The 25655-nt window shown below is 39.9% G+C and overlaps 1 protein-coding gene across 1 annotated transcript in view; it reads left to right on the top strand.

Annotated features, from left to right (window-relative positions):
* GRIK2 (glutamate ionotropic receptor kainate type subunit 2) overlaps positions 1-25655 on the top strand; it is a 531310-nt gene that overhangs the window by 291770 nt on the left and 213885 nt on the right. Inside the window, exons 7-8 of the mRNA XM_044427342.1 lie at positions 14507-14650; positions 16906-17013. Coding sequence (XP_044283277.1) covers positions 14507-14650; positions 16906-17013 — 252 coding nt within the window. The remainder of the gene's footprint in view (positions 1-14506; positions 14651-16905; positions 17014-25655) is intronic.

The raw sequence follows: 25655 nt of genomic DNA, 5'->3' as shown, positions 1-25655 counted from the left end.
AACACTGGTGTATGAGCTTGGGCCTGATCCTATAAACACAGCTTGCAGACGACTCATTCTGATCATACAAAGAACTCCTTTTTGAAATGAATAGACTTTGTCTGAGTCTATTTAACTCACAAACCTAGAAGAGTGTGAAATGTATAATGAAATTAAAAGTGTTCCACTCCTTGATTGCAAAATACAAGAGGAAGACCATGTTTGCTGAAGTTGCCTTCTGCTTCTGGGCAGAATCTATTTCATCCAAACTGGGGTTTGCTTAAGAGCAGAAGTTTGTCCCGACTGCCCCTTGCATGACAGGGAGAGTTCCAGCAACCCATGTCACATGCAGCAGCACTCGCAGGATGGCACCGAGCACAGCATTCTGTATGGACTGGATTGTTGCGCACCCTGCTGAGATTGCTTTGCAAGCAACTCGTGGACAGGCATGCTACAAGTCACTGCCCTGAATCCATTTGTAGCAGCTCTGCCAATGAAGCTATTTTCCCTTTCCTTCTAGCTGCCATAGCATGTACTGAAAGTTGGGTGACACTCCAGATTTGGAATGCAGATGGGGCAGGAGAAGGTTAGGAAGCCCCACTGCATGAACAGACTTTTGCTTGTGTCGTGTTAGATTTCAGCTTCAAATTTCAGGGTTGGGTATGCTGTACACTGTTCACTAACTTGAAGTCAAGAGGAATGGCGGTCACTCTGCTGGGGTGGCTCTTAAAATGTCTTCACGTTGCAGTTAGCAGGAAGAGCTCCACTAGGTGCTTTCTCCAATGCAAGGTGAGCCCAGACTTGGCCTTGGCTCACACCAATGTCTGCAGATCGCTACCATGGTCAGCTTTCCTTTTCCCAACCTTACCTGACTGTGGAGCAGAGACAGAAATGAGAACAGATGCAGCACCTGTGTCAGCCAGCCAGCCAGCCTTGCATCTCTTCCCCCATCCCTTCCCATCTTCCAGGAGATCTCTGCCTCCCTTCTTCTGGGCGCTGCCCCAGTAGCATGCTAGCTGTAAGGAGCTCTGAAATATGTGGCTTGCTAGCGGATGGAGTCTCTGGAGACGTGCAAGTGAGATGGCAGAGGAGGGTGAGATTATTTCAGGGCCACTGTCTCCAAGTGCTCAGGCAGACCATGGGAACAGATTGGGTGTGGAAGTGAAGGGGAGGGACAAGGGAGAGAAGGAGCCAGCCTAGTTCCTGACCCCATGATTCTGTATGGGGCTAGAAGGGCTACGTAATGAGAGAGCCTGAAGGCTGGCCCTTCTCCAAAAAGTCCAAGGCTACTGTAAAGGAGGTTTCTCAGAAGTAGTTTTTAGTTTGGGTTCAACACTCTACCCATGCACAGAGACTCACTTCTTCTGGTTATACTTTGTTAGCTATACATGGGAAATAAAGAGCATTTTTGCAAAGAAACTTCTGTTTGAAATGGATAAGGGGGAAACCAGTTCCTGACATTTGGAAATATGTCCTTCAAAGTTCTTATTCTCAGGTAAATGTGGCAGGGATATTCATAGCTGATTGCTTTTTTCACCAGCCCTTACAATGAACTTAACTGTAGGCCAGCATTATGGCCAGCATTATGGTGCAGTGGCATCGGTGTCATGCTCTGTGAAGCTGTATTTGTGCACAAAATTCCAAGCATTTATTTTATAAGTTATCCAAGTTTCAAGTTCAGTGGTAAAGTTTGACTTCCCAAAATAATGTATCTCATCACAAGATTTCATGTGATAAAAGCAATGGCATCACAGTCAGGTTTAGATGGGTAATTACTGGGTGCGTGGGGGAGAAGATTTAAGTGCACAATTGCCCCAGGGTGCTAAAAGCAGCTCTCGGCATGGCAGGGAGGGAGAGGCGACACAGTGGCCCTGGAGGAGGAAGGAGAAGTGGAAGGGAGGAGAGAGCACAAACACACAAGGAGCCTGATCAATTGTCTCGCTCACTGTGGGTTGTTCACGGAACTCCTAACCCACCAAACCTGCCCGATGTGTTTCATTAGGTCCATTGTATCACTTTGGATACGGTTGCAGAAAAGCAGAATAATAAGTACAGCTCGGAAAGGACAGCACCAGCATGAAGCACTTCTAAGCCCCACTGATTTCAAGGCCTTATACACAGGCCTAACTCTCCCACCAATGAAATCAATGTGGCTTAAATGATTAACTTAGGACACAATGCCTTGTATGGTAAAGCAGAAATATATTCTACAGTGCTGGTTAGGGAATGCTGAGTTGTAGGGCTTTTTCGGTCTGAACATGCATTGGATAGCATGGATTTTTATTTGTACTTGTATCAATTCTTCCAAATTCAATTCTACAAAATCCTACGGTTTCCAGGAGTTCGTTTATCAAAACTCCAGTATGTAATGTTACTTTAATATTAATGTGATCAATTATCAAAATTTAAAAAGACTTATGCTTACTACTTCAAACACATTTAGAAAATTAAGGATGCATGTTTAATTGTTTGATGCTTTGCTGATATTCATGTTTTGCTCCCAGTGAAGATGGGCCTCAGTGATGAAGATAAAATCTCTGCGCTTGCTTAATTGTACCCCAGGGTGGAGTTTTAAATGTGTCAAGAAGTAAGAGAACACCAGCTTTAATAAGCATACAATGCAATTTAACAGTTCATAAAACAGTAAAATTTAATCCCAGACCAGGAGATTTATTAAATCTCACTCAGCAGAATGGGGTGTGGAGATAGGAGCCTATAAGAAGTAAGAGAATTTATTTCAGGGGCAATATACTTTATTACCTACAACAATGTTGCAGGGTGACTAGCTTCTTTGGGTTGTTTTCTTCCTAATTCCAAACAGTCTTTCTAAATGCCATTAAATGAGTGCATTTCAGGAGCAGAAAAACCATGTTCTTTCTGATACTTTTTTCTGGATGCAATTGTTTTCGTTGTTTAACTAGAAATTGCTAATGCTGTTTGAGCACAGCGCAAGAGGAAAAAAATATCCTTAGGGAATAATGATAATTTTATTACATTTTTCATTTGTATAGTTTTAGATAACCACACTGAAATTAATCTGGATAAATTAATCATAATAGACTGCAGAGTGAGAATGGACTGTTCCAGCATAATTTGGGGAAAAGCGGTTAAGACACAGCTATCTAGGAGCCTGTTCCAGCTGTAATGGGCTCCATGCTGGAGCCAGAAGAATGGAAAGAAACACGATAGGATGCTCACAGCCCTGTCACTTAGCTTACAGTAGCAGCTGTGATATTCTTAATCTCACCCTTTTGAACTGTTGCAAGAAATGAAATTCCATTATTCTTTGAAATTCAGTTTTTCAAGCTCTACATAAAGCAGTGGAAAAGTGAACCAAAATGTGTATGTTGGTGAGAACAGCATTAACATGAATTATTTAAGGGAAAATTTCCAGGTACAAAAATATAACACCAGATACAAAAATGTACATGAACTGTCATGCCAAGTTTAAAAAATGCTTGCACTAATAATGGAGAATGGGGTGAAATGGCCTTACTTTCAGAAATATTAGGAATGGAGACTAAGTAAAACTGACAATTTTCTCTATCTCTGTCTGGTCCTGTAAGAGCATCTAGGATTCAAGGCAGTTGCGCTGCCATGGTTTTGGTAAAGGGATGGCCTTGAACAGGAGTTCCTGAGGTGGCGGGCAGTTCTCTGCAATGGTGAAAGAAGCCATATTACAAGGTTATATTATAACACTAATACAAAGATATGTCACTTAGAACAGATATATGACTCTGTTGCAATCAGTCCATTTGGGGTGCAGTCCTGAGCGGCACCCAGACTGTTGTCAGCCACTGAACTCGGAGGCCTGTGAGCATCCACTGCAGGTGTGGAAGAATGGTAGAAGCTATCTTCACATGCTTTCCTTCCTGCTCTGCATGATGGCTAGGTGGCTACTTTTAGCCATCTAACTGGGTGCTTTGGAAGGGGCAGAAGGAGGCTGCAGAGGACACAGGATACCTCATACTCTGGTCGCTGCAATCTCCATCTCCCACAAATCATCCCATTTACCCCCTCCCCAAGGTCAAGTTCCTGACCTCAAGACAGCTCACTAGTACTCTCCATGTCAGCAGCAAGTGAATAGATTCTTAGCTCTGAAATCAGAGTTCGGTCTCCTTGCCTGATCAGGGAATCCAAAGTATGCTGTGCCTCTTGCTCTGACAATGCCCATTCCATGAACAAAGGACCAGTTGCAGTTCTTTGGCACCAGTTCCATCCCATCATTGTTCCATTTTGCTGGAACAGATTACATGGCATGTAAAAAATATTTTTGTGGACAAAGCCTTTGCTTCTCTTCCTCAAATGTTCCTTGATTCTGAATGTCCGCTCTTTAAACTTTGTGAATTAACTGTAAGTCAGATCTACCGTGAATATTTCATCTTTACATCAACAAGGATGTCAAGCATGCCCGTGTCCTTTGTTCAGCTGGAAGCAACTGTCACTGTGAGAGACAGTGTACAGGTGAGTTCAAATGTCTTGGAACTGGCTGCTTTGGTTTGAATGTGCTTCCCCTTTGTAGATTTTTCCCTACATATTGCATATGACATGCACTTTTTACATTTGGGTACATCAATCACATTAGTGCAACTACATGTTACCAGTTTTCTAACGCAGTAGTAGTAACTATACTCCTAAAGAAGTGGTTTCTTGGAGGTATCACAGGTGATGCCATGTGCTGATTTGCAAACAACCTGTGTAAATACTGCTTTAATTAACAATTTGAACAAACCGGGCTGTTTTCTGAATGCACTGCATGGTGGAGAATTAATTGATTCTATTACATTAGCACAATAGGCTATAATAGGGTAGCTATCTTTCATTAGTAGGTGGTAATTAGGGGCAGCTAGATGGTAGTCGACCACAAATGGAATGTGCTTCTCTTTCAAAATGTTAGCCTTTGCTTCATAAAGGAAGATATCCCTGGATAGTAGCAATGTTTGATGGATCCTTCCAGTTAATAACGTGACCAGGGAATCAGCATTATCAAAGATGTTCTTTACATTCCTTATCTTTTCTTGAGACTTTTCCTTAATTATTACAAATGCATTTTATATTAAGAGCCACTGTATATATAGCATCCTTTAGATGATTCAGGTGACATGACTTGTGTTTAAGGTACACAAGTAGGTTTCTGTAGGTATCTGTAGGTTTATAGTATGTCTAGTTGGTAGTGGTTAAGAGGACATCCATGAAGGTAAAATGGAGTTTGAAAATGTGGTAGCTTGAAGTTCTGCTGCATATTTCTTCAAGTAGTTGCATGAAAAGACTGGCACGTGTGTCCCTGTCACTGTACCTTTCCAATGCAAATCAGGGTAACTATTGAAGGTGAAATTGTTGCAAGGGGGTACCAACTTAGTCAGGCATATTAATAGCCCAGTGCTGGGTTTATGAGAGGTTCTTCTCTTTAAGGGGTCTGTTAAGGCTGAGAGGCCACCTGTATGGGATATGTTACTACACAAAGAAGTAACATTGAAGGTTATTTACAGAAGCTCTGCAAAGAAGATTACTCAGCTCCATCAGGATTTGGTTCCTAAAATATTATTTTCTGAGCATGTCGTATTAACTGTCAACATGGAAACGTTAACATAAATAAATAGTTCTTACTGTGACCTTAGCTCCATGAGCGTTCCTTTGACAGTTCTCCTTAGTTCACATCCTACAATTTTTAATGGCAGTTTGATATTATTTCCTTGTCAAACGGCCCTGCTTTCAAGGTAAATGACAGCTTAGTAGCAAGGGCCTTTCACAAGTGGGTGGCCTACCTGTAGTCGCCGCTGTGTGTTGTCAGATTTTCCTCTGCCCCTTCACTGCTTCATATTCTTACCTAGCCCGATTATGAAAACAGAAGCATCAGTAGCACTTATGAAGACAATTGGAAACCTATTCATTGTGGGAAGAGCTACGGTAACTTCTTTGAAAATCCAACAGAAAAAAATCCCTGCCACACTGAGCTTTCTATCAGCACTCCTGCCACACAATCTATCTGCACCTGTTTTGGAACTTGAGATGTGTGGTTAGGATAGAACAGTTTTGGGGTTAAGTTTTGCAGTTAAGAAGGAGCAGTAACTGGAATGGTTATGCATCCTCTTCCCTCACTGTGCTTGCTTGCTTCAAATTGCATACTGTCACCATTGCTTCATACCAGATGTATGTATGTATGTATGTGTACATGTATGTAGGCTCAGATTTGCCAGCTCAATTGTCTAACCTGATATCCTATGTAAGTCCCTGTGAACACCTTTTAGAGAGAATCTGCCCTACAAATATTCTTTTATAAAAATAATTTAACAATCCATATCTGCTAAAAATCACTATGGTCCCTACCTGTATAGATGCCTAGATCTGCTTTTTCTAGGTGCATCTTTAATATCTAAGAATTGGGTATTTTTTCCTTCTGAATCTGACATTTCTTATCCTCTATATAGTGGTATCAGGAAATGCAGCTATAGGCCCTGTACACTATGGCAGTAGCGGTAGCAGTGTGTTCAGCCCTGTTACTTCAGAGGAGGCCCCTCTCCCATGGTCAACTCACAGAATTCAGGTGCGGGTCAATCCACAGGAGGACTTCCCTAGCAGTACAGCAAGGCTCAGAGGCTTCATAAGGCTCAGCCACCTCATCCTCTCCCACTGCCTTTGGGCTGAAAGGTCAGGGAAAGCGTGGCTGTTTGGAGTTGTAAGCAAGCACCATCGGTGACATTGCACACTGACATTGCACAATAGCATTGATTATGGGTGCACCAAATAAGGCATCCCATTTAGCATCCCTTTTCCTGGCTTTTTGCAGTTTGGATAAATGGGAGATAAGCTTGACTCTGAACATTTAAATTGGCAGGTTGTTTGCTCCTTTATTTTATTTTATTTTATTTTATTTTATTTTATTTTATTTTATTTTAAAGAAAATATCTCCCCTGCATATTTGCTTTTAGATTTGCCACCCTGGGCATCCTATTGTTGGACTGCCCTTGACTCTAAGAGTTCAAAGCATGTAAGCATTGCTCCTAAAGTGGTATATCAGTTGTATGTAGGCAAGTTTCAGGAGGGTTTGTACTATGGATCTTTAGTTATATAGCAAATCAGTGTGATACTTTTACTGGAAAAACTTTTGTTGTTATTACTGATGTGCATTATGACAATGGAAGGTAAGAGATTAAGATGAAAATTTCTGAATGGGTTATTGGTGTAAATGATGCAGGGCAAAAGGTTAGAAGGAATGATGTGATTCCGTTTTTGTTAATCTATGCTTACCTAATAGTGAAATGAAGATTTGGCATGTTACTGCTCTTTATTAGATGCATTAGATGAAGTGCAAATGTATTTATTTACAACTAGCAAAATCTAGTGTTAGTTCCAAATTATTCTTATCTGATATAGAATTTCCTTCTGCTTAGAGAAATTAAATGATCAGTCACATTAAAATTCAGTGGTGGACTACTTTCTTCTGCTATATGTGGAAAAATTATTTTATTGTTATACTATAGTTACCTTGGAAACCACTACATTTGTTCAGTGATACATTCATTTCCAAAGGAATCATGGGGACTAGCAACATTACCTTAATCTGAATATTATCAGTTACTCTATAAGCTTGGTGGCTGATGGGCCTATTCAGGAATTTTCCTTCAAACTATTACGAACTAGCTGAGGGACAAAGCGGGGTCATGGCTGCAGGTTCCACCACAGCTGCGGTGTTTTCATTAGTTCATTCCCTCTGACACCGCAAAATATAGAAGATGCATTAGCACAACCTTTTTCCACACCTCACCTCTGCAACACATTGGGAGCATGAGCCAGTCACATTTTGGCATAATCTATTTTGAAAGCAGTGCCTATTTGGGACAGAAATGGCTTATTAATATAATACAATATGGAAACCAAATTGGATTTTAATCAGAGCCAAAGCTTTCACCAGCCCTCCACATGTTGTAATTGCCTCTTTTTGGTATTACTCCAATGTGAGATCGTCTTGGCCATGTGCCAGACTTCCTTCTGGTTATTTGGGAATGAGCTTGGGTTCTTCTTCATGGTCTCCGTGCAATTACTCCTACGGGCTTGCCACGAAGCGCAAGGCCTCCATTGGAGAGAACTTCCAAAGCTTGGTGCCATGGAGTGGGCGGGAGCCAGCCTGCCCCCTGCACAGGAAGCATAAGAGGGGGGGCATATGTGGCCCCTGTCCAGTCCCTCAATTCCTTTTCAACCGCACTTCAAGCTCACCTCAGATCGGACCTTCCACTTTGCTCTACTTACCTGGTTTGCCATTTTAGCTTTCCTCTCCTCTTCCTTTTTCTCTCCTCTTCCTTTAAAAAAAAAAGTTTTTTCTTCTCTAGCGCCTGCACTTACCACTCTTGGAGAGAGAAGCGTGCCACCTCCCTCTCTCCCTCTCCCCCTGCTGCACTCCAGGAAACTCCTCTGGGTTTTTCCTCCTTTTCTCTTCCTTTCCTTCTGCCATGTGCGTTCCATCCTTTCCAAGAGAAAACACCATGAGTTAGGAGTGGTGGGGCTTGCACATCATTAGATTCATACTTGTATTTTCTCTACACATTCAAACAATATGAGCAACAAGCGGGGCACCATGTCCTAGCCCTATCGGCCCAGTATTCCTGCTCACTTTACCTCTGATGGCTGTGAACTGAGGCCAAAGAAAAATTCTCATGTTGAGCTGAGTGTGCAGAACCCTTCCCTGGAAATGTTCCCCGTCATGTAGAGGATTTGATGCCTGCTCTGCTGAATGCATAAAGGATTCCCATTAGAGCTTTAGCCTCCCCATGAAAAGGGGGCCAGTATTCATGAAGATACTGGGTATAGAGAATGATGTGTGGCTGTCCTCCTCTTTAGTGTATGATTTGAATATTTGAAAGTGGCCTTAAGAAACATTCCTGTACTTGACAGGATAAGTGTTAGTGTTGCAGAAGAAAAAGATGAAGCATCAGTTCTAGGTATGTGAATGCAGCATATGCCTGCAGTTTATTATTCAGATGTGGATTGCTAATCATTTCTAAAATACAAGAAAAGACCTATGTGGCCAGTGAAATACATGAATGAGCTCTCTGACTCTAATTCTTCCTAAAGATGCATAGGAAATATATTTTTATTTCACAAGACAAGGTGTGGGGAGAAGCTATTTGCTAAAAGATTAAATTAAGTAAACTGTTTCTTTGCAAGAAAATTTATTTATTGTGTTTATTAAAGGCTGTGATCAAAGAAGGAAATTATCATAGCATACCCATCATTTGCAGTGTTACTTACAAAGTGAGTTTTACAAATGCAGGAACTCTTTTTTTAATTAATACATTTTAGGGGAAAGCTGTTCCAGTCTCAATGTAATCTATTGAATTAGCTAGAAATATAATGCTTCCCAGTCCCACTTTTGTTCTGGGTGGTGGTGGTTGTTTTGCTAATGAACTACAGGCTCTAATCTTATGCATACTCAGGAGTAGGCTCCAATGGACACAATGGAATTTACATCTCAGTAGACATGCCCAGAATTGCGTAAATGGGAAAAGGCAAGGTCCAGTGACTCCACATTTTGGCTGTATTCCCAAGGCCAGGTAAACTTTGTGGAATCCTACACCATAAGGCATTGGTTAGATTCATATCCCTTCAAGCAACCCGACATGGTTTCCATGATATGTGCACATGTTTGACAGATACCTAGCATGGTTTCCACCTTTACTTAATCCTCCTGTTGTTGGCATGAATCCCATCTCATCGGAAATCGAGTCCCATGGTGGATAGCTTCTGTAGCAGCAGGTGCTCTTTCCAGGGGACTCTGTGGTAGCAGAATATCAGGATCATGGAAACCATGGTGCCTTGTTCATACAATCAGAGAAACCATGGTAAAATGTGAAAACCACAGGACAGACTGTTGTTTCTTATCATGGTTTCTAAACACCAAATGTGCCATGCTGAAATATCACAACAGAGTTCAAGTGACATGACAGACCACCCCACAGAAGAAACCACCAGGGCTTGTTGTGTCATGAAAACCTGCTTTTTGTGTGGGCTGCTTTGCTGTATAGATTTATCAGTATTAGAATAAAGAACTGAAGATGTGATCGATAAAAATAAATGCCAAAAAGAACTTAACATTGTTAATCATATCTGCCCCATTGTTAGAGGAGTTTATCCACACAATCCATTAAAATATCACCATGATGAAGATATAAATAGTTCATCAGGACATATTTATACGCAAGTCTGTGTATCTCAGGAGGTTTTGGTTAGTGAAAATATTAATTAAGTAAAATAATCACATTTGCCCATTAACATTTTAATTGAAAAACAGTATGCCTTATAACCCGCATGCTAGCTATTTCTTAATTGTCTCTTCCTTGAGCAATGAACTGTTCTTTCACGTTGATAATTCAAGAACACATCACATCTGTAGATTAAGGTTTTAAAGAAGCTGGGATTTGTGATGGTGAGAGCTATAGTAGGATTTGTCTCTAAGGAGTCGCGTTTCTTTTGAAGTATTAAAGGAAGAGAGGATATTAACCTACAAGAAGCATGCATCCTAAATTAATGTCATGCATGGGTTTGTGAAATTTTCAGTAGAAATCTCAAATGCACTTTATATTTTTAACTCCTTAAATCAGCAATGCACAGACACTTCACATAACTGGAAAAGCAAAGAACTAACAGCAGAAGGATGCAGGTAACTTGGAGCAAAGTTGAGGCAAGAAGACAGCACATTGTTATCGTCATGTGAATTTGGAAATACAGCCTCTGTTGAAAGCAAGTGGGTTGGCTCCTGTTGACAAGTGCTTTCATGGGAAGTCAGCCATGCCCCTTTTACTGACTCAGATTCCAAAGATGAATATTCCAGTGGGGTTGAGAAGGAGCAGGATGCTCAAAAACTGGAGAAGGCAGTGCAACCAATTAGCTCAAGAGCTCAAGGGCAGAAGTGGAAGTGGGCCAGATGAACTTTGGGAACACTATGGAATTATAGGAAGTGGGAGGGGCCATTGAGACTGGGGGATCCTCACACAGAGACCAGCCCTCTCCTAGGAGCTTCTCTCTGTGGCTAGGTGTAAGCAGAGGCAGGAAGTCCTGTGGAATTGGATTAAAAGTGTGTAGAATAAAGGCATGCTTGCTTTCATAATGCCCTTCTCCAAGGAGAACAGGACTAAGCTTTCCAATACTGTTTTCTCATCCTCTGAAGTTACCTTGTTGTGGAATGTTGTTGTTTTTTTAAAGGAAAAAATAGTCTTCCAAGGTTTTCTTCCTTTTAACTGCTGTGTGTCCTGGGAATAATTGATTCCAGGAAAAAAACACTAGGGTGGGAAGTGTAGAACTCTCTGCCCAGTGTTATGAGCCTGGATTGGAGCTGGACACGCTTATTTGGCTTGTGCACCCTTAAAGAAAAGGCAGGCCTCAGCTACATACTTTGTGATTACTGTAATGTGAAATCTGGCTCTCAGACATCATTAGCTCACACGCTCTACTTAGTATGGTGGGCCCAGCTTCCCATTGCCCATGCACTGGGGGAAGATCAGAAGAGGGAAGGTAACTGTATGCTCTGAGGTTGTGAATAGGGTTTGGGACTCTGACCACTTTTATTTGCAACTGAGTGCTATCATTTATTTGACTTATGCATTGGTCATTTAGTCTGATGCAATTTAGTTATTCCTTCAGAATCTGTAAAATGGCAAGAAATCTACAAATAAAATACATAAATAAACCAAAGGACCCACATTTTCATTCTAATTGGGTGTGTGTGTGTTTCAAATTAGGTAATGAAATGGTGCTGTTACAACAAAATGAATAACCTGCACAATCCATATTGCTGTGTGCCTCAACCACAAAGCAGGTGTACTCAGTGTTGTGCAGTTTTAAACACTGTTCCTACAGAAAGTACAGGCTGTGTGTGTGCCTACATGTCTGCATGGTAGCTCTTTGGCCTTCACTTTTTAAAATGTTATCTGATCAGTCAATTACATGCAATAATGTCATGGCGAACACTGCTGCAGAACGTGGAAGCATCACGAGTTAATGGCATATAATGCATCTTTCAGAGTCCTGGCATTTTAGCAAAGGCAGTGGAGGAGAATCAAGAATTGGATGGTGACTTTTCCTCGGCTCGCAACAATGATATGTGCCTTTGGCAGTATTTTTGATATAGTTCTTAGTTCGGACTGAATTTAGTTAAGACTTTTAGCAGGGCTGTGAAGGTGCTACAATTCACACATGTGTATAATGCAGTATTGGATATACAATTCAGTTGCAGGTTAAAGTTACATTGGTTTTAAAAAGCAAGTCCCTGGTCTTTATGGATTAGAAACAGGCATGGAAAGTGGAATTGTGAAAAGGCTGTGGTTCAAATAAGATTTCCAGTCATCTGGAGAAAAATCATCAATGTCCCACAGGACCTAGTCCCTGCACATGATTAGAATAAGCAGATTAAATTATGCAAAATAATACAATATTCAAGTTATGTTTGATGTGCATAATATAACCTGGTTGTGGAACTCAGGTTTTCTTGCCTTGAATTTGAATAAAACTGGTGTAGAATTTTTATTTTAGCACATAGTGACTTGGGTTGCTATTTGATAACCAAAAATAATAGTATGTACAGCTTAGTATAGGAAAGTGGTTAGAAATGGAGTGATGAAATAGAGTTATAAGAAAGCTCTGAAACATTCTCTTTCTGCCTCTCAGCCTTTTGTTTTATTGTTTCCTTGAGAAAAGAGTGCTGTCTCGGCTTTAACCTGCATAAAATGCTGCTGCCAGAATCTTAACTTACATGATCAGACGCAACATGTCATGTCAAGCTTCAGGAGATATATTGGTTCCTACAAAGGTATCAAATTAGCCTTAAAAGCACTTTGAGTTAGAAGTCAGTGAACAATTTGGGGGCTCTGATGTTTTCACTGAGTACAGCACTAGGTGTTTTCCAGACTACATGGTAATGTTCTATTAGCTGTTTCATACCCAGGATTTATCCCCTTTTTGGTTTAAAATGCCACCGCAGGAAGCTAATTTATATCTAAATGTATGTTTTCTCTTTTAGCATCAACTGAGGATCTATAACAGCAGAGAACACTTTTGCATTTTTATGTTTCATTTTATTGTAAAGTGAGTCAGGATTCATTTGCATGAAATGAACTATAGACGTTCATTCTGTATTTTGTTGCATTATGACAAATGCAGTCATCTCCAGGCTCCTATCATTAATGAACTCATTTCACAGCTCACTAATTTTGTCAATAAGGAGGATCAACAGGTCCTTTTTGTGTAAAGCAACTTAAACAAGCGGTTCAGGGTTAATCTCCACTCCTCCAATCTTAAAAGTTGCCTTTTCAGGTCAGGACCAAAGGCTGTGTGGTCATGTATGCAAGAGCCACTGGACTGCCATTTTAATATTTTCCGGTGGCGTATATATAACACAGGTGGGGCAGTATCCAATGCCACCTGCACACCCACAGGTTGATCTGCCAGTGGGATGGGGTGCTAACATTTCTTAAATCATCTGAAAATGAGCCAAGGGACACATTTCTGAAGCAAAACATTTCAGTGCTGGTCACAGAACAGTGCTCCGCCGACACATCCCAGTTGAGAAAGAAGCATTTGGGCTTATGTTGAGTGCTACCCTGGAAAGTACCAGATTTCTACTGCACTTTGCACTTCTGCAGTATTAATGGGCTCAGTCCTGAAACACGGGGGGGTTAATGTCAGTGAGCCAACTGTGCATATCTTTGCTATGCATGATCAGCAGGATATTTAATTGGTCCTGTGACATCCATGATGTAGAGAGAGCACCCGCATTGTGTTCAAACCATCATGCAAGAGCAGCACACCCTGTGAGTGGTCGGCCAGTGAAGAATTCACCGAAGGAGAAGCTACTGGCTACCTTTGCTAATCAATAGTTTATCACCTCTTATTTCTCCTTTTCACTAAACGAACAAGCGATGCTGAGCTGCTGCTTCTGACCTACTAAAGCACTAAGGAGATTGTGACGAGGGGAGATAAGCAACTGATAATGGTAGCTACAGATGCTTCTTCACTCAGTTGTGTGTAGTCTTTTTGCTCCTCCACTTTCTTTGTCTTCTGAGAGTGCGATGTGTCACAAGGCTCTTAGGATTGAATGTTACTTTAAAGACGCAGCTAGCAGTTACAGTTTCTTCCTCTCCCTGGGCCTGGTATGGATTGTGATGTGGATCCAGATCAGTTCTACTGCACACACAGCTCACATTTCTAAGAAATGAGCAATGTTTCTTTTTGCAGGCAAATTGCAGGCAAAGGGCCCCTGAACTAAACTAAGAATGCGAAGGGAGGTCAATGGGTAAAGTCTTCCCCTAATGTGGATCTTAAGACAGATTGAGCTTTCTACGCTTTCCTTACTGTATAAGGGGATAGATGTGAGGTTTAACTTTTGGTAGCAATATTTATCTTTAAGAAACCAACCACGTTATTGTTACTTTCCTCAGAATGGAGGCAGGAAGGGTATGTCTTTTCCTTTCCGTTTCTGCTGTGTGTCATACACCTTCAGCGGGTCATTTTCACAGTGTCGATGACACTCTCATTTCAGACAGATGCTGCTTTAATGTATGACGCCGTTCATGTGGTGTCAGTTGCTGTCCAGCAGTTCCCACAGATGACTGTCAGTTCATTACAGTGCAATCGGCACAAGCCATGGCGCTTTGGGACCCGCTTCATGAATCTCATCAAAGAGGTACGTTGGAGATAAACCTTGTTTTCCTCTCTATATTCCAAATGCAATAAGCCAGGCCTGCAATGCCATTTGCTTTGAGATTTGCTATCAAGAGAAATATGTACATTTGCATGGTTGCACAGAAATGTTAACATGGTAGCGGAAGCACAAGAACAAAAGGGTTGCAAATTGAAAAAATAAACAATGGGACATAAATATGGGTTCAAGTCCAAACTCTGGGACACACAAAATAATATTACAGTTGCTTCATAGTAAACAGTGAGATCTTTTTGAGCCTTCCCTCCACAAAACTTCTTTTCTAATACGGAGCTAATGAATAAAAACTCCTCCAGAGTGGCAAAGTTGGGTGTGGTAAGTGTTCCATGGTAAATCAACCAATGAGAGCTGAATCATATGCTGGCTGTATGCAGGAGATCATGGATACAACCCTCTAGACTTGTTTTAAATGATTGGTTATCCATTAACTGTTACATTTATCTAAGTTTTTGAAAGCCTTCCTGGGCTTCAAAATGAGTCCTTAATGGCTGTTGTTCAAAGAATCATAGAATCATAGAGCTGGAAGGGGCCATGAAGGCCATCCGGTCCAAGCCCCTGCTGATGCAGGACACCAAGTTACACCATCCCACTAAGATGACTGTCCATCCTGTTCTATTGCAACAAAAACAAACAAAAAAGGGATGCCTTGTTTTGCAGGAAGCGAGACCTTAAACAAGGTATTTGCAGAGAGATGTGGCCCTGCCGCCAGTGATTGGAAAGTTCAAAAAAAAATGTTAACTTGTACATATATTCCAACATAACTTTGCATCATTTCTAACCATTCTATGCCATTCTAATTAGCCAAACATTTGTTTGGCATGGAATGATGCTGGAATTTGGGTTTCCTGCATCATAGAAAATTCTATTCCATTTCCTCCTCTTACCATCAGAACAGCAAAAACAATTGGACAAACACCTTTGATTTTCTGTTCTCCAGAATGAGTATTACCAAATAATAGCTATCACTTTATCCCCTAAGGATTGTGTTATGTGTAGTACTGATGCCAGCAGATTTCCTACCCAGAGGGAAAAGGTCCACCAACACATAATCCATCCATTAGTTCAGGTGTCCTACACCCAAACAGGGTGGACAAGCAGCATGAAGCACCATGGCTCTGCCCCACTGCTTGTGGAACATCTTAGGATTAGATGCTGGGACTAAAATCTTGGGCCCTGCAGGCCAGTGGGCTCCAAAATAAAAAGTCAGAGAGCAGAGGTGATGAGGGCCTCGAGGCATGTGAAGCCAACACATTTGACTTGTGTAGACTGGATGATGCTAAGATTTGAGTGGATTTAAAATGCAAAACAGCACTGGCTCAGTTTTGTTTTGACTCACAGCTACTGAACAATTTTGTTGCTCTTCTAGTATATCAGGAATGCAGAAATAATTGTAAAGCGTAGAGTCATAGCTGTGAAGAAAAAAATTACTTCTCTGCTTTATAACTGAAGTCATTTCTGAGGTGCTCTAAGGAAGGCCATAAAAAAACATCAAGTACAGGGTCCAAACTTTTGTAACCACACCTGCTTTCTTATATCCCTCTCCCTGTCCTCATAGAGGGTGACAGTCTGAAGAGAAGAGTCTCTTGCATTCCTGGAGGCTTTCCATATGATTCAGTATGCTGGAAAATCCATGTTCAGGCTTACGAGGGGAACCTCCACAGCCTCAGGGGACTTTCCTGTTCAGGCTGTCACCCTCCACAAGGCCAGGGTGGTAGAAATTCATCAGGAAGGGGCAGGATTGGAGAGCTTTCTCTCCTGGTTTGTTTGCTCTGTTTGATCACATAATACCTGAACAGGGCTTGTGTTGACAAAGAGGGAACAAATGAGACTCACTGTGTTATATGACTGATATTTCCAAGATGAGAAAAGGAAAAATCAAGATCCCTACCTCTAAAACAGGAAATGATGTGTAAATTTCAAATATCAGCTTTTCATAGACTTCTCAGAAAGATGTCCTCTCCCCCACCCCCCTCCCACCCTCTCTGTGTGTGAATGGAAAGCTATTAAGGAATTGTATGCCGAGATTAAGGAAAAGTTGGTTTAATTATCAAAATATGCTGAGAATCCAAGAATAAGATTTTTTTTCTTATCGGCCACAAGGAAAATAATTTAAACGTTATGAATAATTAATATTTCCATTTGGGTCAGTATTAATTTATTCATTCCTTCTCTCTTTTATTGCTTACATATGAAAAGGTTTCCCCCCCTTGTTTCCATAGGCTCACTGGGAAGGTCTGACTGGCAGGATAACGTTCAACAAAACGAATGGCTTAAGGACCGATTTTGACTTAGATGTGATTAGCCTTAAGGAGGAAGGTCTTGAAAAGGTACCTAAGATACTCCAGCCTATTTACTTTCAACTGATATATCTTATTTCAGTATAATAATCTCATTCAATATAATAATCTCATTTCTCCTTAGTACAGGAACAAATTTATGCAGCCACACTATGCGAAAATATTTGGCTCCGTTTTAATAAATAATCTTACAAATACTATTTGATTAGTGTAAATGAATGAACATTGATACATTTTGCACCCTAAAGATTTAAGGTTGCCTTCCATGTATAACTTGCATTTCGTGTTAGTAATTTTATAATTTGCATATGCTTTCTCTAGGGCATTGTTATTAATGACTGTGACCCAAAAACCTGGATCCAAAGGACTCATTAAAATACCTAAAACTCATTAGAAATACCCAAGGGAGCTTTTGACTTGGCCATATGGCAAACCCCTTTTGAAAGTCCAAAAAGTTTAAAAAGCAGGCTGCTGTAAAGCAAGGGGGCACTGCTGTCCCGTGCTTAAAAGTTCCTGAAAAATTGCACTGGAATCATGCAAATGCTTAGCCAGGCCTACGGTAGTTCCTTGCCTCTGAGACACCATGCACCATAAACCAGGAGGTGGTGTCTCTTGGTCCTTCAGATGTTTTGGCCTCCAATTACTATCAGTCCTAGCCACCACAGCAATGATGAAGTATAAAGGGTGTTGTTGTTGTTATTGTTATGAAATACCTTTGTATTCCACCCTTTTCCCTCTCACCAAGAACCCATAGTAGTTCATGTGGTCATCCTCCTAGTCATTTTGCCATTTTGTCCTCGGAGAAATCCCATGATGTAGGCTAGGATGAGAGTCACCCTAGTGACTCTTTGGTCCAAAGTTACACAGTGAGCTTCATGGCCTGAGTGAGGTCTAGAGCCTGGATCTCCTGAGCCATGCCGTGTTGGATTACACAGTGGTTCTCAAAGTTCTAGCCCAAAACAAGTTGTAGTCCACAACAAGATTCACATACCTGTTGTAAATCAATGAAAAGATGAAAGTCAGGGCCAAATTGGACTTCATGGTTTAAGTGCTATGCATAGAAACACAGAGCTACTTTGATCGAAGAGAAAAAAAGAATCTGTGGTTTGATTTCCAAAGCCAAACGCCACGCTTCCTTTACAGAAGGCGTGTTCTATGAAGCTTCATGTAGCTCTTTTATCTGGAATGGACACTTTCACACTAGTACTCCTTCCAGGAGGTGGTGATGAAGAGCATCTCCATGTGATAAGGATAATGATAAATTGTGATCTGTACGACATAGTCAGAAGTGGTATGAAGATGTGGGGTGCATTACAAGCAGCCTCCAAGGTCTCTGTGTTCACCAGTGAGTTCTGTCCTAGATAACAAATTTAACTATGGGCATTTTTCTAGATTTCTCCTCTTGTCCAACAGGGTGAGTGCTACCACTGGGCAAGCTTGCAGTCAAGATATTATGTGGTGACATTCTGATAATTTTGGAATGACCAGCAAGGCATCCTCTGATGATCTTTACCAGTTGGTTAGGAACATATATAGGGAAAACTATAGAAAGTAAAGCTGAAAATTTAAAGGGTCCCAAGTTGTGCCAGTAATCATATCCTTGCTAAATATGAGATAAGAGAAATAACTGCTGTTCAAAAAATATTTTCTTTATCTCTTTGGTTTGGAACATGTTCTCTTTGAGGTATTCTGATGGTGCACAAAGATATGTGACATTGTGGTACCAAAGTAAATAGACTTCTCCAGAACAGAATTTAAATCATTAAATTTAGAGCTGGAAGATAAAACATGTGATCTGCATAAAGGTATACTCCAAGCACAAAATTCTAATGGCCACTTGTTTCTAACTTTTCTGAAATATTATATATAGAATGCTATTGTCGTTATATTAATCCTTACAGAAATTGCATATTGTTTTCTGTAAGGATTAATAAACAGATTTAAGGATTAAACACTGTAAAATGATATAATACCACATGCATCTATTAACTGTATATCCTTAGTAGACTTTGAATGCTATCCTATAGCTTTTGAGTTCAGGAAGCAACATCAGTGAACCTTGCCAGGTGTTTTTATACACAAGGTATGATCAAAGTGTGTGTGAGCCGCAAAGAGTTAGTCTTCCCTTCCACATAAACACAGTCTGGCTCCTTTCTCATGACTTATCAAAGACAGGTTGAGAGCCTTCACTTAGCTATGCCATCCATATCAGAAATCCACACAGAGAAATGCCTTATTTGTGGTTACAGTTGTAGATGTAGGCACCAGCAGAGACTTGCCAAGAGTTAAGCCTTGTCTGAGTGCTGAGTTCTATCTTGGGCAATCTAAGTAAATATTTTATAGAGAAAAAGTAGAATTAATTGCCCTAAGCCCTAGGTTCCCTAAGCACTGAAGCGCAACTGAAAACAAACAAACAAAACAAATAATACAATCTTCTTCTTGATCATCATCAGGGTCATTTATTTAGTAAACTTGTAGTCTGTGCTAATAGTTCCATAGGTCTCATTAGACAGATTACAACATAGCGATTCACAACAATGAATAACAAAATAAAATTGTGATATGCCAATAAAATAACAATGTAACAACAATACTCATAACAGCAGTAGGACAACAATATACAACCATACAGCTGAGAGTTAAGGCATGATAAGTTAAAACATAATAAATTAAAACTAAAAGACTATATAAAACTTAATTTCTTTAAAATTATACAGAATAAAAATAAATTATTAAAATGTCTAGAAAATAATGTTCTTTTTTCCTGCCGCTATAAAGATTGTAATGAGGGCACCAGGCGAAATGTTCTCGGAAGGCTATTTCATATGCCTCTTTGCTGTTTCTCCATGGTAAAACTGCTCAAAGTGGCTTAAAGCAACATCTGAAAAATTGCATAATAAAATTCAGCACCATTTTCAGATATTTTGTCATCAGTTGCAAGCCATAACTGAAATTTAAACAGTTATCTAAGTGTTCTAAAAATCACATGATGACTGTATGTTAAGATCGAGCAATCCAATAATAATTGATACTAAAACCTACCAAAGGATAAATTTGATGATCTACTAGGGAAAATACTATAGCTGCTCTAAAGGTACATGATATACCAAATACAAACCTTAAGCCAGATCCCATCTTGATGGTCTCTAGGTACCTTCTGTAGCAAGAGCTTCCTTTCTCAGTCAAGGACCTGTCCTCCCAGGTCAAGTGGAAGCCAGCCAGGGTGAGTAAAAGATGCCAGCAGCCTTTTTCACTCCACTCCAGGAGCATGGTGCAAGAAAGATGTACATGACCGGTTTTGAGAGGAATAGGCCTACATGTTAGCAACTCAAAATAGCTGGCATGATTAGGGCTGTTGCATTGAGTAGCCAGTGCAGGGTCAGTGGAAGGACGGGAAAGCTGCAGTGGGCAACTGTGAGGATCTGTTCCTACATACACAAAATTCAGGGTAAGGAAAGGTAATGTACAATCACTAAATAAAATAATTAATATATAGTGAAGTTTTCCATGTATGTTTGTAGTTGAGAAAGCATGAAATAAAAGAACAGTTCAGCTGGATATTTTAGGACCATGTGAATGTTTGAAAACCTACTAAATAAGCTTGATTAAGATGAATGTAAAATAAATGAAGGGAAGGAATACAACCAAATCTAAATTATGAGTGTAAATTTAGGTAATTTAAATTATGTTTCACAAATGCTTACTGAGAAAAAGTAATGCAAATTGGTTTCACTGGGAAAACTTCCATGTAGATTGAAAAGTGTAACCAAATCCATTTATTAAATGTAATAGAAGTTGTAACTTGGGTAGGTAAAGTAGATCCCATGTGATTCCATGGTGTGCAGTGGTACTGATTGAGAAAATGGGAAAAATAAGTTTTGTCATATTTGAAAACCTTGTTGTTTTTAGTTAAATGGCGTATAATAAATTTAAAATTATCTGTAACTCAATAAAAATTAAACCCAAAGAATATGAATGTTTTGTTTAGGGAAAAAATGAGGTTGCATTTCATGGAAATAGCATCTAGAAGTAATGTGCTTAAAAGGCCAGGGAACTGGTCCACAGGAAGCAATGCTGAAAGAATGTTGAAGGATGCTGTACACAGACGCTACTTGGTACACAGAAAACAGTAACACAGAGAAACAGGGAGAGGGTCAGGGAGAAAGGGCATTTAGATTAGATTTTTATTTTTTAAAAGACATTTCAGAATCTTGGACACTAATTTGGAGTAGAAATAATGATGGGCAGTTTGCTTCACTCCCAGCTCAACTCAGAATTGGGCTTTACCAAGTGAGCATAACTTGGTTCATTCCAAGTGCAAGGTACACTCCTTAAATCTATGGATACATATCCCAAGCCCACCACCAGTCTACGAAATCATATCATAAAATTTTCTCCCAGCTAATGATTCAGTAGTGGAAGCTGTTTTGGCGATGGCAGCAACAGGAACAAATGAAGCCTAAATGAATGGACAGCATGTTGTTGGACAGCAAATGAATGGACTGCTTTTATCTCAGGTAGATTCCAACTTTATGAATGAAAGCCTTATGAATGCCCTTATAGCCTTATAACCTTATGAATGAAAACCTTCCAAAGTGTCCCATCCATGACATCAATCAACTTACTTCTGAAGCAATTTCTGAGGCTCAGAAGGCAAGAATTGCAGTTCTATGGTTGCAAGAAACTGCAGGATAAAATAAAAGGAAAAACTAGAGTAAAACCTAGAAGAGATGCTAAAATATTTAAAACAACAGCAATGGAAAGACTAACATGTCTGAGAAAAAAGAAAGTTTTTGACCTGGCACTTGAAAAAGTACAGTGTGGGCACCTGGCAAGCCTCTCTGGGAACTGTTTCCACAACTAATGAAAATATTGCAGTAACTATTTTTACCACAGTGAATATTTTAGCACTTGGGTGGCAGAAACAAGATCCACTTTATTCCTCTCTTTATGATGGTGTTACAATTTAAGTGAGCTTAAAATGTGAACCTGCAGATGTACAGGGTATTTATTTGGCCAACAGCTTTGTGTGTGGGGGGGTTTTTTCTGGTGATTTTGCTTCCTGTTTTGCTCTAAGCTTTGCAGGAATGTAGGAACATTTGTAAATGATGAAATGACAATGCAGGTAGCAAAAGAGAAATCTTATTTGTATCTTTCATAAGTGAAGCAGGAAAGTGGAGTGGGGATGTAACATGTTAAATCCAGGGACTAAAAAGACTTAGCTGTATCACTGTTAAAAAACAGTAACTCTCTGATGTATATTAGGACAGAGGAGAAGAATCAGAGGCTGCTACTTTTCAAACTTTGAGTATGGAAGTTAAATTAGCTATAGCCAAGAGCGTTAGTCTTCAAGTTTTTCAGAGCTGGAACTCATTTGTAACCCCAAATAGCTTTCTTATTTCTTAAATTAATTTTTAGTATTGTATGGGCTTATATTTCTCCTCTTTCTCATTTGGATTATCCAACGGTCTTACAGTAACCACCTTAAATACTGAAAAACTTGTCAGCAGGCTTGTGGATCTGGAAAGGATAAATAAGTCCCAGAGCAAAATTTTGAATGGTTTTGCATAGAAAATATAATAAGCTAAGCAAACCAATTACATGAATAAAGCTAATCCCTGCTCCAGAGACACATGCATGCATCACTGGACTGCTTGTATGTAGCTCCATATTTATACATTGGAGCTACATGCTTAGCTGCTCCAAATTTAACCAGCACTGTCAGCTCTAACAATGGGCAAGTGGGTATCCCAGCCTAGTAGCTTCCTTCCGCTCACCTATCTTGTGGATAAATGGATTTCTTCTCTTCCTCTCCAAGCACTGGGACATCTAGGTCAAAACTGGCAGGGGCAGCCATTTTGCTGGTTAGCATTTCTGTGGCAAGGCTCAAGTGCGACAGGGTTCTAAGTTGCACCTCGAATTATGGTTTACATCGTTCCTGCTTTTGATTGCAAGCTTTTCCCTGTCATCCCAATCAAAAGAGAAAAGACATTGGGGTGCAGACTTTTTACAAGTGCCCACCTAAACATGCAGTTTCCCCCAACTTATTAAATGTATGAAGTTATCATCAGAATGCACATGCTTAAAGTGAACGTTTTAAAAATATGCAGTTTGGGTATTGGCATTGCAAATCCAGGAATAGGTGAAATTTGGCCACAAACTGTGCTCAGACACATTCACAGGTATGAATGAGAACAGATCTGACTTTACATGAGTGGAAATGAAATTTTTGTACATCTTGGGATCATCACATAGTTTGAGAATTCATGAACCAAGACTGCTTCTGCATGTGGACAATTATTACCTGCCCACAGTGAAATAAAGGATAAGACTTTACGCAAGACTTTTATTGTGTGCTTATGGTCCCTTACTCGTGGAAATCTGCAGGACATTTTCATGATTTCATTGTCCTCCTCCAGGGTCTCTCCCAAGTTTTCTAGACTTTTTTCATGCCCCTCCCACCAAAAAAAGGTATCACATGGGTATGGATAGCTTAGCTCTTTGTCTTTGGCATGCCTTTAGTTATGGTGATACCAAAATCAAAACTGGTATCATATCATTATGCAGTCTGAAACAAAGAGAATAACATACTCTTCTAAATATATGTGCCAATTCCCTGCTCTCAAATTTTGCTTTGAAAAGCATCCATTGTTAGTTACTTTCACTGCTGTGTATCCCTCTGTACTTCTCTCAAGTCTACAACTGGCAAGAGATAAATAAGATAAATACTTCTGGCTTCCTTCTCCTCTTTTACTTGATTGCTAAAATGTGCCAATGAATTTTGGAAAAAAGAAAAGTGGCTTCTTCAACTGTGCTGGAAGTTTGCTGAAAAGAAAAGGTAGTAAGAAAGAAAGAGTTCCACAGCCGTAAAACAAACTTAGTGTTTTCCACCTGTTATGAATTGCAACTTAGGACACATATACGCAGTTTATCCTGCCATATAGTGTGAACTTTTCCCTCTTTTGCTATCTGGAGCCATCTGCTTGCATGCACTTTGAGTTTTCACTTCTTATTTGTGGCACACTCCTTACTTGTGAGTCTGTGTTTAGTTTACACCACCATGATCCTGCCCATGTACAGTCCTCTCTTTACTGGAATGTCTTTGTTTTTCATTTTCAAAATGTTGGAAGGTCTGCAATGTTTATTAATTTCTTACTACATTGTGAGACATATATGATAATAGTTACATAGGATAAGAGAAAAGCTATATCTGATTTGGGTTCTATGTAATTTTGATTGCAGCACATATCTTGGCTGGAAGAAGTTGTTTTCAGCTCTCCAGTTAAGCACATATTATCAAACCTGCACAGTTCTTTTAAAGCAGATTTAGAATTAAGACATTTGTGCCAAGCAAACTGACAGCCAGAGATTAGGTGACAAGGTTAATTTTTCCTGGAGAATCAGCTTTTAGTGGAACATTATTATACTGCCTCAGTGGTTAACAATAGCAGTGCATTAGGATCCATGGCATAACCCAAGGCTGGCACTTCACTCATCCTTTTCTCAGGACCTCCAAAGATTACGTGTTAGATAACAGACCTGCCAGACAGATGTGTGTTCCTTTTCTAAAAAATAGTTCTTAAACAGTCTTGAAAGCCAGATCAAATGTACTAACGGGACTGCTTAATGGCAATGAAGGGGTATCTCTAGAGAGCCAAAGGAATAACTACAGTAAATGGCGATTCCTTAACGGCTAAGGGCAAATGTAGATTATTATTATTATTATTATTATTATTATTATTATTATTATTATTATTATAGCATTTCTATAATAATTTTGGAAGTCAAAATTCTGCACACCTAAAGGTTAAATAGGGGATTTCTGCATTTTAACTAGTGCTGCCCAGGTCATCAGCGTTTTGTATCTGTTGCCTTATATGTATTACTGACGGGTTTGTGATTCAAATATCCAAATGGCACTTCCATCAAGATCTGCTCCCTGTGATCTGCTGCTGCTTCATGTTGTCAGTGCAAGAACTGACTGTTAGATTTGCCCTGCATCCAGTTTAGTGGCAACAGCAGGGCCTCAACCTTCCTGAAAAATATATCTCTGTAAAACTTGTCACTGAGCAGAGCTGTAGCACATAATACCAACTCAGTTCTTGCCCTTAGGATTTACATTTTTTTTGAAGATTGACAAGGCAGAGCTATACAAGTCCAGGGAAAAGGGAAAGGAAGGAAGGAAGGAAAAGAAAGACAGAAAGAAAGAGTTGTTTCTGTTCATGTAAGAGCTTGACTTTTTCCCAACCTATATCAGTATGCCTTGCTGGTTTTGCTGAACCCGATGGACCCATCATGTCCCCACAAGTTTGCCGGAAATCATTCATGGCCTGGATGTTTGCCAGAATGTAGATTAAAACAAAAACTACCCAATTTTGCAGTTGTATTGTAGGTTTTTAAAATTCTGGTGAGACCAGATCCTTCATGCTGGTGATTGTTATTTTTATGTTGTTTTATGTATGTTGACTGTTTTATTATGATATCTGGATTGGTGTTTTCATAATAATAAATTCTATGCTTGTTAGCTGCCTTGAGGGTGGGGTGGGACCTGCCTGGAAGGCAGTATGGAAATATTTTAAATAAATAAAATTCTGACAAATTATTTCTGGAATAGGAAAAAAGCAACTCCATTTTCTCCAAAGCCAAATCATGCAGAGATGAAATCCTAATGA

This window comes from Varanus komodoensis, unplaced genomic scaffold, assembly GCF_004798865.1.
Source record: "Varanus komodoensis strain SLA01 unplaced genomic scaffold, ASM479886v1 scaffold1, whole genome shotgun sequence".
In the NCBI taxonomy this organism is placed as follows: domain Eukaryota; kingdom Metazoa; phylum Chordata; class Lepidosauria; order Squamata; family Varanidae; genus Varanus; species Varanus komodoensis.
The sequence above is the reverse complement of the archived record's forward strand: the minus strand, read 5'-3'. Positions and strand labels throughout refer to the sequence as shown.